The sequence below is a fragment of the Pinus tabuliformis genome, chromosome 4_2, assembly GCF_031772625.1.
Source record: "Pinus tabuliformis cultivar Carrire ecotype Pingquan chromosome 4_2, CPIR1, whole genome shotgun sequence".
Classification (NCBI taxonomy): Eukaryota; Viridiplantae; Streptophyta; class Pinopsida; order Pinales; family Pinaceae; genus Pinus; species Pinus tabuliformis.
This window is the reverse complement of record NC_142304.1, coordinates 778,842,564-778,855,609: the sequence shown is the minus strand read 5'-3', so window position 1 is coordinate 778,855,609 and position 13,046 is coordinate 778,842,564. Positions and strand designations below refer to the sequence as shown.

General features: G+C 37.8%; 1 protein-coding gene across 1 annotated transcript in view; it reads left to right on the top strand.

The window, feature by feature from the left end:
- The window catches only part of LOC149171964 (protein PHOTOSYSTEM I ASSEMBLY 2, chloroplastic-like), a 218,003-nt gene that overhangs the window by 39,114 nt on the left and 165,843 nt on the right, over positions 1-13,046 (top strand). The window contains exon 2 of the mRNA XM_089424164.1: positions 12,249-12,432. Within this exon, the coding sequence (XP_089280290.1) occupies positions 12,249-12,432 (184 nt within the window). The remainder of the gene's footprint in view (positions 1-12,248; positions 12,433-13,046) is intronic.

Genomic DNA, 13,046 nt, shown 5'->3' with positions numbered 1-13,046 from the left:
TTAATATTTTTAATGGAGTTCTTAAGTCTAAACTTAGGGAAATCAAAATATGGGTGAGAATGATCTAGAAGACGGATCAAGTCATGTTTTAATCTTAGCCGTTGATTAGAGACTTAATTTCGGCCGTTGAAGACTCAACATGAAAAGTATAAAATGGAGGCTTGGTGTTCATTTGGAAACACACACAGGGAGAGAGAATTGATCTAGAGTTCGATTTCTGGGGCTAGGAAGCTAAGAAATTCGAACTAAGTGATTGTTCAGCAGCAAAGGGGCAGTGAGAATCCAGAAGGACTTTTCGAAGAATACTAACAGAGAGGTGGAGAGAGCTTGTAGAGAGGCAATGCAATAGCCGAGAGAGTTGACGCTGGGCCAGTATAAGCCCACGCAGCCTTGACGCAGAGCCAGAGAGGCCTATGCAGAGTAGATAAGTTGCTTGTGACGTAGAATCCAGAACTGCCGAGAAGAACTGGAACTGTTGAGAATTGCTGGAACAATTGGGATAACTGATGCAGAGGGAAGAGAAGCTGACACAGGGTTGACGCAGAGCCTGAAAGGCTGATGCAAAACCTACGCAGGGTCAACGTAGAAATAGTCGGGGTTAGCCAGTTTTGTGTCTGATCAATGGGAATTCTGCTGGGTGAAGTGAGGTAAAACTCACTCAGATTTTCGCTAGTATTTTTCTCTGTAAATAATTGCTAGATGAGCATCCTAGATTTGTATTAAGATATTTCTCCTGCATAATAATAAACCCCCAGAACTGCTGCACTGATTTTCCCGCATTGGGTTTTCCAAGGACTATTGTGTCCAAAAATAAGTGTGTCCTATGTATCTTGTTCTTTGCTTTGTTTTCTATTTCATGAGATCAAATATTTAATTAAGTGTAGGCTGCAGAAGTAGTTTGTCTCACTATTCAGAAGAATAACTTCATGAATGTAATTTAAAAATCAAGTAGGTGAAGTAGATTTAGATTTGCTGTAGTAGGGGTTCCTTTGAGTCTAAGAATTTTCACAACTACAATATAGAAGAAGATGAGAAGAAGTTAGAGTTAAAAAACTCTGATGATATATGAACTTTGATGGTACATGAAGCGTTTAACATATCCTTGGGCATGGAGTCTTCAAAAAAAATTTAGGTGCAACTTTAGTGGTCAACAGAGTCAAAGTCAATCCTTTGACTATCCAACAAAGTCAACCAACCAATATCAAATGATGAGCCAATATTCAAATTTGTCCCAAGTCAAATATGGTCAAAGTCCGCAAATCTATCAAAGTCAACAATAGTCAAATGTGCCCTAACCAGTCCAGCAGTGAATGGTCAAACCGTTCTCCAAGAGCTTGGTCAACAGTCAATAAACTTGACCTCCAATGCTGGTCAAACCTTCGTCAAAACAGACCCAAAAATCATAGTCAAATTTGGTCAATGAAGAGAGAAGGTCTGTGCTCAAGACCTACGGTCAACTGTAGTCAACATGACCAAAAAACCTCAGTCCTCGTGCCAATAAATGTGGCCTTCCAGAATAGGTCAAAGTTTGGTCAAAGCGAGTCAAAATGTCCCAAAACAAGGCTGGAAAACACTAGTCAAAGTCACCCAAACATAATTAGATTTCGGCTAATAGAAAAGAAGACTTGAAGACTTCTTCCTTCACGCGTTTGAAGAGAACTTGCTCAAATGTACGAACCATTGAGAGAAGAGATAGATGCTTGATGATGTCTCCAAATGAGATGCCTTGATGCTATATTTATAGGCATTGGAGGAGGGCTAATTATCCTTTTAGGTTGACCTTGGCTTTTATGCCACTGTGGGTTTTCATTTCAAAAAATAATTTTTCCTTAACCAAATTAAATTCTTCCAAGGGAAATTTGGGGTTACTGTGGATGAGGAAGATTGTCTAATGGAGGGAATTTGTCCCTGAGATGCCAAATTATCAAAACCTACTAGTGGAAGAAGAGAGATGGCAAGATGAGTTGTTCATGCAAAGACACTAGTAGTTAGTTAAGTGTTGAGAACAACACTTGTTTGAAGGGGAGGGGCATGTGAAGCCCTATATAACCCCCATGTTAATCCTAAAACCCCTTATTAAACCCTAGATATTGAGTGATTACATTTCTATTGTTATATTATTATGTGGGTTAGAACCTTTCATGGTCCCATTTATTATAATTGTATGTTTGTCTCCTATATATACACTAAGGAGACATAGTTGTAGGATCATCAAATCTTTCCTTGTACCTTGTATTCATTGTAAAAGGAGGTTTCCCTCTTGAAGGTGACTGTAATTATTTGTTTCTTATCAATCTAGGGCACAATGTTCGTACCAGGTTGTGCTCCAACTCCGGGATGTGGAACAAAAAAAGGTGAGTACCTTTTGGTAGGTGAAGCCATGGAGACCCCCCCCGGCCCCAAAAAAAAAAAAAAACTTTCTCTGATGGATAGCCCTGAACCTCTGATTGCATGTTCGACCTTGTTTGTTAGTTGGATCTTCTTTTTTTCTATCCTTTGCATGATTTGAATCATGTGCAACTGTCATAACCTTTGGGCTAGGTTGAGGACAATTCCCATCATCATACCCGGGGATTTTAGTCAAATGGCATTTCGACCTGCTAATCCCTCCCATCATATGCTGCCCACACAATTTACAATTCAATCATTGCCGGTTTGTCCCATCTTCAAGTTTCCCATATTGCCAAAATGGGTCCAAAGCCTTTGTCATATTTGCAATTGAAATGGACAGCTTCAAAATCAAACTTAAGGCATCAAAAAGCACAAGAAGATGCCACTAAATCCCCACTAGAATAAATAACAGCCTATTGGTTTAAAATCAAACCTCTAGATTAGATTAATAGCAATGGAAGATGACAATAAGAGGGTGGATAAAAAATTAAAATCAAGTTTGCTATCCCATTAAAAAAAACCCTTACATTGTTTTATTGGCATGACAATCATGGAAAAATGACAAAAATAAGAAGAAAAATGTACGAAAGCAAAGAGGCAAGCAAGCATGCATAAATCTATGAAAAATGTCATTAACATGGTGGGATTAAATCAGTGAAGCAGCAACCTTATTAAACCCGCAGGTAAGAACGGGTCAGAAGGGAGGATGGATGACCCTCATTAAACCTGTGTTCTTTACCCTTACTCGGTGGGTTTTGTACAAGACCCGTTTACCCTTCTAAGACCCGTGGGTAGCCTATAAGACTCGCATCGGACCCCTATAAGACCCTTTCGGCAACAAAACCCCCAAACTGTCCAAAAATTCGTTTTTTCTTTTTATTTTTTTCTTTTTTTATTTTTTGGAAATGAGGTGGAGGAAAAGGGAAATTGGAGGGAGTCGTGCAACATTGGTATTAACCATTGATGGTTTGAGGAAACGATATTCTCTTGGTTTTGGCTTGTATTGAAGATCTTTGAACGACAATATGATTAGCAAAGTTTCATCTTATGTCTGGCATTCCATCTTCCGTCTCTTATTGATTTATATTCCCAGGATTCATGTTTAATGCTACTGCAATAAGAATTTGAAGCTAAGTGTGGTTTTTGTCACTTGGAAAAAGGCTTTGGATGAGGTGCATTGTATCTAAGGCTTTTGTTGCTTTTACTTAGTGGTTGACAGACCTTATCTATTACATGTCATTTCATTGCAAGATATATTAAGGCTTTTGTTGCTTTTACTTAGTGGTTGACAGACCTTATCTATTACATGTCATTTCATTGCAAGATATGTTATTGATTATCAGCCTAAAGTAGGAGCTCGTCTTAATGTTATTTCAAGTTCATTCAAGCACATCTTTGGAAGGGCCTTTTACTCTTTTATTTCCAACCATATTAAATCTGCAACCATTACTAATTTTCTGCATGTTATAACAACAATTATTTCTCCCAATATTTATCATCCATAACAAGTTCTCTTTATTGCTTCATAGCTCCATATGCCCTTTGGGATATTTGGCACTAGTCTTTCCCCATCAATCACCTTTAAAATAAAGCTAATAAACTCGATAAAAATTTATTTTACCAAAGTAACTCTTCACTTCACCCAAACTCTTCACTTCACACATCTTGGTCATGAGTTATGGCCTTAGTAGTCCCTATGATGGATTAGTTCTTTCAATTTGCAACCCCATTTTGCTTTGGTTTTTTTGGAACAATTAGTCTCCACTTGATTTTTGCCTCCTTGTATAAGCCCTCGTACTCCTTGGGGGTATAATCAATCCCATTGTCTAATTTCAAGACTTCGATCCTCTTCCTTGTTTGGTGTCAACTAGAGCTTTGAACTCCTAAAACTTGCTAATGACCTCATCCTTGGTCTTTGAGAAGTAGATCCAAATCTTTTGAGAGAATTCATCGATAAATGAAACATATTACATGCTTCCTAATATTCATGCTAATAAAATTAGTCTATAGACATCCAAATGCACCAAGTCTAAAATCTCCTTAGACCTATGCTCATTGCATGGGAAAATAGCCTTGGCATGCTTGCCAAGTGTGCACCCTTTCCATACTCCTTGTTGTTGAATGCTGAACTCTAGAATACCTGTGACTATCTCCCTTAGATAGGGAGTGCTTTATGATGCAAGTACCTCATTGTCTTGTGCCACAGGCACAACTCATACAAGCCATCTTTGTTATGTACTAGGGCTCGAATAGGTTCATCCTACGACTTGTATTAATTGCCTTCACTAACCACCTATCACTTGTGCTGCTTCTAGGTTAGATTCCTTTAGCCTGATGAGGACCTACTAGGTCTTGAACTCTACTGCATGGCTCCTATTCCCCATAACTTAAATTGAAAGCAAGTTCTTCATGAGAGCTGGAACAAACAGAGCATTGTTAAAGTCTAAAAGGTTACTTGATTGGAACTAGAAGGGAATGGTACCGACTCTTGCTACTGAGTACTTGACATCATCACCAAGTTCTACTTGAAGCCTTGAGTTGTGCCCTTTCAGATTGGAAAAATCTATTGAGCTCATGTCATATGCCGATATACCCCATTGTCCACATACCAAGTATCCCTTGGAAATGTGTTGGTAGAAAGGCAAGATGCCATCGAGAAATCCTTCTGGAATTTGGTAGAAAACTCATTCCTTTGAGTTTCTGCAGAGGTTGCCATTTGCTTTTGCTACTACTGCCCTTTACTCTTCTTCTCATTTGGACACTATGATGCACAATGCCCATGCTTATGATAAATGATGCATTTGATCTTGCTCAAGTCCATCTTCCTTGGCCATGAATTTGACTCCTCATTATAGATATGAGATGATGTTATGAATTATTGCATATATTGTGGTTTTTATAACTTATAAGGATTGGAATTGTCATTAGTTTCTTTTTTGTGCTTAAAATTTACCACATTTTAAGTTTTTTTTGTTTGTATTTTGACGAGTCTTATAAGGGTTGTTCCCGAGTCTTATACGAGTAGATGAGTCAATGCCTCGCCGAGTCTTATACGAGTATGAGTCGTGCAACATTGGATTAAATACATACCTATGAATGGAAGATTCAACACCAATTGGCAAATGAAATTGAACCCGCTGGGCCACTAAAATATCCTTGATGGTGATGATGATGGTTGTTTAGCTATCTCCACAATTAGTGATGATGACCACAAACCCTTCTTCATTCTCCAACAACCAAGAAACACAAATGAGAAAAATAAAAACCAAAACTGCCAAAACTCTGTGGGTTTTGCTGGCTTGGTGATTCGAAAAATTGGTGAAAATTGTGATTTTTTAGTAAACCAAGTGACGTTTACTTTGTAGGAGAAATCACGATTTTTTTGGGCCAAAAAATCATAAATTTTCGGCATACTGTCGATGTTATCAACATTGTTAGTGCTAAATGACTTATTCTTTTCAAAACTTGTTAACGTGCTGTTCGAGTAATAAATAACTTGGTGTGATTAATGACACAAAAGACTTGTTACAAGAAAATCATTCTCGATATTGGAGGTTGCCATTTTTAACAATTAAAAAGACATCTCTGACTACCCCTCATGACCAGAAAATCCTCTTGTCTTAATACCTGCCAATGTTAGGAATCGAATTTAATTCATTTATTCTACTTGCATATGCATATCAGCTTTTTCATATGACAAGGAAATTCATTAAGATGACATTATGAATAATATAGACAATTTAGGGCCATAAATAATGCTTAATAATGTGAATCCAACTATCTCTGATGAAAATAACAGACATGGGCACTCTTGTGTACATAAGCTCATACGCTGATCTATAGAAGAATGTGTGGTAAGCATATTGTTTAAGGATTCCTCTTTGCCAAACCTCATTCAAATTCTTCATAGAGTAGTCCTTGATAAATTTACAACCAAAATTATCTATTGCAATAGAGTAGGCTTTGACTTGCATGCTTGATAATGACAAGTAGGCAATAGACTTTTTGTTGGCCCTAGTCAAAACAAGGATATGTTCTTCTCTTTTCATCTCAACTAGAGAATGGTGGTAAGGCTAGGGATATTGTGCTGATAACAAAGTTTGATATTTTTAAATGTGTCAGAAATTCTTAGAACATGAGCTGTGATAAATATAGTTTTCCGATTATTGGCACATTCATTATTCATTTCTTCGATATCTATTCCATCCTATGTCACATGGTTCGGGTTTGAACTCGAGTTCGGCAAAGATTAAGTCTGATTTTAATTTGAATTTTCTAATGAGGGTTCGTATGAGGTTCGGCATTAAGTTCGATTATATCTATTCCATCCTATGTCACATTGTTCGGGTTCGAACTCGAGTTCGGCAAAGATTAAGGCTGATTTTAATTCGAATTTTCTGATGAGGGTTCCTATGAGGTTCGGCATTAAGTTCGATTATACATATTTTTCACTATATATATATATATATATATATATAAAAGAACATAAAATAATAAAAAATCAAAATCAATCAATAAACATATATGAGTAAGAATTCTGATTAGTAAACATACATGAATAACTTAATCATAATAACATCTAATTATCAATGACATTAGTTAAATGTAAACATACACCATAGTAGTTTGCAAATGCAAAAAGAAATGGCATAATTTTCAATCTTCAAAATTTAAAATAATGTCTATAATGTCAAAAGACATTATATACTTGTAATCTCTGAAAAAATCACAAAATTGAAACATAGACATTATATACTTGTAATCTCTGAAAAAATCACAAAATTGAAAAATTGAAACATAGACATTATATACTTGTAATCTCTGAAAAAATCACAAAATTGAAACATAATCAGAATTTAAACATACAAATTACAATACAACTATATTGCAAAATCATGGAGAACATCTTCAAATTTCAAAATTTAAAAAAGGAAGTCAATAATGTCAAGTAGTTATAATCCATAAGCGCGAACCTCATTTTTTTTTTATTATCAAATTTGGCTTTAGGTTTGACTTGAGGCTTGAATTTGATTAGATTTGAATTCGATCAGGTTTGACCTTTGGGTTTGGATTTCAGGTTCGGCGAACCTAAACGAATCTGAATTTTTTTGGGGGTTTGCCGAATTTCGAACCTCAAGGTTCAAATTCGGCAAACCTTATGACATTGATTCCATATTCACTCCTAAATCATCTTGGCAAATAAAGATGAGTAAACTATGCTAAGTCACATGGTTTGGGTTCAAGTTTGTTTGGCAATTGATGAAATTTGGTTCGAATTCAAATATATATATCACATTGACTTGATTTAGTACATTTGCAATATATATATCTTTTTTTGCTTAAGCAAGAGTCGAACCTTCTTTTCATTTCTCTGTATAAAATATATTACATAAAATACAAAAAACCCAGGGTGGAAAATGGCCAGAGATAAGGCTATCTCTAGGCGCCTTGGGAAAAGAGCCAACGGCTCGCGACCTGAGCCAAGAGACTACTGAATCACTTGACCCGTCCTCCAAGATCCAACGAGTGAGAAACTAAATGATTCAAAAGTACGTGACCCCTTCCCACATAGCAGTGTAATTAAAAAGGAGATATGGCCCACACAAAACAGAAATCGGGCCCGCTAAGGAAACCAAGTATCTGACCCGGACCCCCCAACATGCACAGTGATCCTGGGCCGTTGATCCTCCACTGCAAGATCCAACGGTTGAAATAGATATCGGGTAGAAAAGAAGCCAAGAATACCCGCCCGATGAGGGCGGTATTCTCTCTCTTGCTAGAGCCACGTGTTGCGTGATGAGTGGCATTGGGCTCATTTCTAGGAAACCACTTTCGGAGTTGAGGGCACCCGATGAACCGAAAACCACCTTGAGGGCGGTATAGAAGAACTAGTGGTGGACATAAAGAAGAAATAGATCTTATACCTAGAAGATTTCGGGTCTGCTGAGGAAGCCATGAATCTGACCCGGACCCACCAACATGCACCTTGAATCTCGGCCATTGATCCTCAACCGTTCGATCCAACGGTTGAGAGGGATATCAGATGGAAGAGAAGCAGGAGGAATACCCGCCCGATAAAGGTGGTATTCTCTTTCCTTCCTGCGACAAGTGTCGATCAATGAGTGGCATCGGGCTCATTTCAAGAAAACCACTTCAGGTAATGAGGCTTTCCGAAAACCCGAAAACCATCATAGCCGTGGTATGAATTAAAAAATCGTTGATTCGCTGCGTCCATTGCCGACATATCCATATCTATGGTAGGAATTCCACTGTTCCTTCTGACTGGAAACTCCCCACCCCATCTCCCTGTAGAGAAAAGCTGAGTTGATCCGTGGAGAAAGATAGATTAAATAAATCCTCTTGCTGTAAATCATCACCCACCCTAGAACCTTGGGTCTGAGCTGTTCTGGGCTGATATAGCTGACAACGGGCTGAATGTCGTTTTCAAAATTACCCCAGGAAAACCGCTTCCTGTTGATTGTGAATCTACTAAAACCCAACTGTTGCGATCTGCTAGCATCCCCTGTTCTGATGGATTTCTCGGTCCACATTCGCTTGGTTGAGACAATCATCCCTCAATCTACCCTGGGGAACCTCTTTCCATCTATACTTATTGCTGCTCTTAGCACAGAGAGCGCCTTTATTGGCTAGTATATCCGCCAATTTATTGGCAGTCCTGCGCACATGTGTGAACCTTAAGGTTCTCATGTTCTGAAGGTGGAGATGGATCCTTTGATAGACCTGAAGAAGCCTCCAATGTCTCGAGACTTTTTCCGGAGCCGAACCACAACAGATTCTCTTGACCGAATTGATAATCAACTCAGAGTCTGCTTCAATTATTATGTTCTGAAGATTGTTGTTCTTCAGGATTTCTAAACATTGCTCTAGGGCCATTAGCTCCGCCATATTGTTTGTGGCTCTTCCCAAATTACAATGAAAAATGTATTGTATACAACCCTTTTCATCCCTTATCACTCCCCCATAACCAGCCATGCCCGGATTTCCTTTTGAGGCCCCATCTATGTTACATTTCATATATCCCTGAGGGGGTGGATGCCAGAAATCTTTATCAGTGACTGGTTGCCCTACCAATCTGTTATTGCCCTGAGGAATAAGCCCCTGCATACCTAACTGAAGTAGTATTTGCACATCAACATTTGAAGGGAGGTTCTTAGGGGGTGTTTGCATTAAAGTCCCAACCGTCTCCTTGAGCTGTTTTAAAATTTGTTCCATGATACTCTGGGAGGAACTCTTTTTATTTTTGAAAATTCTATTGTTGCGTTCTTTCCAGACGTCCCAAATTAGGAAGCTGGGAGCTAAAGCCCAAGCTTTGTTTACCATTTCATAATCAGAGAAGTTTCTCCTCCAATTCCTTAGGGTATTGGTAATGCTTCCTCTGTCCCTATCTGTTTGTCTGAATATTGAGGCAATCCCATCCCACAACGTGGAAGTAAATATGCAGAGGTTGAGAAGGTGCTCCATAGTTTCCTCTTGTGATTCACATAGCTGGCATCTGGATGGGCCAGAAACACCCCTTTTTCGGATGTTCTCCCAGGTCAGAATTTTCTTATGATGCACTAGCCACATGAACAGTTTGGTTTTCATCCATCCTTGGTTCTTCCAAAGATTCTTCCAAACCCCATCCAGTTTTGTAGAATCAAGCTCAAGGGCTATGCGTTTTGCCTCTTTAAGGTTAAAGGTGCCTTCATTGTTATTTCCCCATCTTAGTTGGTCAGAATCAGCTGATATCAGGATCTTTCTTTGATCCAGGATGGCTGTTAGAGCATCAGCCTGTGCTTTCAAGAGGCCATTATCCCTGTAATCCATTTCCCTCCAAGTTCTCCATTTTCCTCTGCTATTTGTCTGATCCCAAAATTCATTTACTCGGAGTAACCCTTTGGTGTCAGTATCATGCTTGAGATCTGCAAAGTCTTCTCTTAACAGCTTAGGTTCCTGTTGCCATTTATCCTCCCAAAACCATGCAAGGTCTCCAGCTCTAATTTCCCAGAAGCTATTTCTCTGAACTATGCCTCTATTCTCCCAAGCTTTATTCCAGATGTGGGAGCCTTTTATGATTCCAGACATTCTTATATGGTCCTTGTCTTGCCAATTACTTGCATATTTCTGGTTCCAAATTTGTGCCCAAGGAGCATCTGAATCTTTTATCCATCTCCACCATAATTTTGCCCCCAAAACCTTGTTTAGCACTTCAGGATCATCCAGTCCTAAACCTCCGTGTGTTTTAGGTTTACATATCTTTTCCCAGGCAACCAAGGCCCATTTCTTCTTTTCTTCCCCTTTGCCCCAAAGAAAATCTCTTTGGATATTTCTGCATTGTTGCATAACTCCTTTTGGAGCTGGAAGGGCTGAAAACATGAAGATGGGAACTGATTGAAGGACAGCTTTTATAAGCACCAGCCTGCCTGCCAAGTTCAAAGACCTGCTTGTCCATTTTCGAGTTTTGTCCTGCAGCTTATTAATCACAGGCTCCCATACTGTCTTGTTCAGAGGTTTGTCTGTGAGCAGTACTCCCAAATATTTGGATGGTAGCATATCTCTTTGAAAGCCCAGAATTCTGGAAATGTTTCTCTGAATTTGCAATATATATATCACATTGCATTGACATAATTTAATACATTGAGTTATGTATACATTTATGATATTTTAAGTTTTATAACTAATGAATAACCTGTAACCTGTCAGTCCTGTGCATTGTGTAATTTGGGTTTAATTCTCATTTGACCTATAATTTGTAGATGTGTCTTATAAAACTTAAAATATCATTGGTTATAAAACTTAAAATATCCTAAATGTATACATAATATATATATATATATATATATATATATATATATATATATATATCACATTGACATAATTGAATACATTGACTTATGTATACATTTAGGATATTTTAAGTTTTATAAACAATGAATAACCTGTAACCTGTCAGTCCTGTGCATTGTGTAATTTGGGTTGAACTCTCATTTGACCTATAATTTGTAGATGTCTTATATCACATTGACCTGATTGAATACATTAAATTGTGGATACATTTATGATATATTATGTAACCAATGAATAATCCATAACCTGTTGGTCCTGAGCATCTTGTAATTTCGGTTGAATTCTCCCTTGACCTCCCTTGACCTATAATTTTATGTGTCAAAGCATTGAAAATCATGTACATCTTGTCAGATTTCCAAACTCACCTGACCCATGCTCATATTTAAAAATTGTATAGTCCAAGAATAGTCCAATTTCAAAGTTATTACAACTATTTTTTATGACCATGAGATCTTCAGCCCATGTTCACACTAAACATAACCTGAGCAAAATGTTTGCAGCTTTGAATTTTTTCTGATTATGTCACTTGTCTAGTCAAATGTTGCATATAATATACCATTTACTGTTTTAGCTTTTTATCAAAATCGTTATTTTGTATCCTGATTCCTTATATCTAGCCATCTTCTCTGGTTCCATAGATGCATCCCTATCCCATGCTCTTATTTGACTACTTTGAAAAGTGATATATTAGTATCCAGGATCCTCTGTTTTAATTTTTACTTACATATAACAGATCAAAAAACATAAAATTTGACAATAATCTTAGGGTTGGTGGTCATGGGTCTACATTTTATCTTGAAGACGAGTAATATGTTTGTTATTCTATTTTGGCAAATTCTTTTCGTACATTATTTTCAACTTTTGAAATAAACTTTAATGCTTGAAAATTATTCATGCCTATGTTTCTATGCCAATTTTTCTGCAGTTCACCTCCTTTTCTTATAGAAACAAACAAAATTTTATTATTATGCATATGCAGTACTAATTAGACTTTATGCATCCTTTTGCAGAAAAGTCCAGTGTCAACTTCACGCCGACTCTTAATATGTTCTATTTGCATGGGTGTTGCGTCAACAATTGTTGGTGGAGCTTGTTCTGGTGCAATTGAAGAAAATGATTCAAGCACAATGTTGGATGAAATTGAAAAACCTAGACCTGTATGCAAGAATTGTCGAGGCAGCGGAGCTATAATTTGTAAGTTCTTGCACATCAAGCTTGCTTAGCACAGTAGTGGGTTAGAGCTAGTATAATTTGTCAAGCTTTCAATTCCTTTATTTTAATACAAGAGTGGCATGAACCGTTATTCTAATCATGCTTGACTACACTATGATTATGATGCGCTGTTTATGATACTGATGATGATGCGAAGGAACTTTTGGAGTGGCCATCTTTTACAAATGCAAATTTGGAAAATTCTCATGATGGAAGCTTACACATAGAGTGATATTCTTGGTCAACAAGAGGAGGACATGATAACAGATTTGTTTCAACTTCCCTTGCTTCCTTATCTTGGTAATTTTCAGTTATCCCCATGCTTGGATTTAGATGACCATCCATTTGTCAAGTCAATATTGGAATGCCAGTTTGACCGAAGTTCAGAGGCTGCTGTTTTGGGCTGCGTTGACCAGCGTTGACCTCCCTTTGACTGCGCTTTGGGTGTGGCAGCTTCTCTTTGGCAGGCCATAGATTTGGGCATGGAAACCGAGGTGATATGACCTCTGGTTTGACCAGTGTTGACTGCCCTAGTTGCTGGCTGTAGTTTGACTTTTGTTGACCAGCATTTGACTGACATTTTCTAGGTTGTTTTG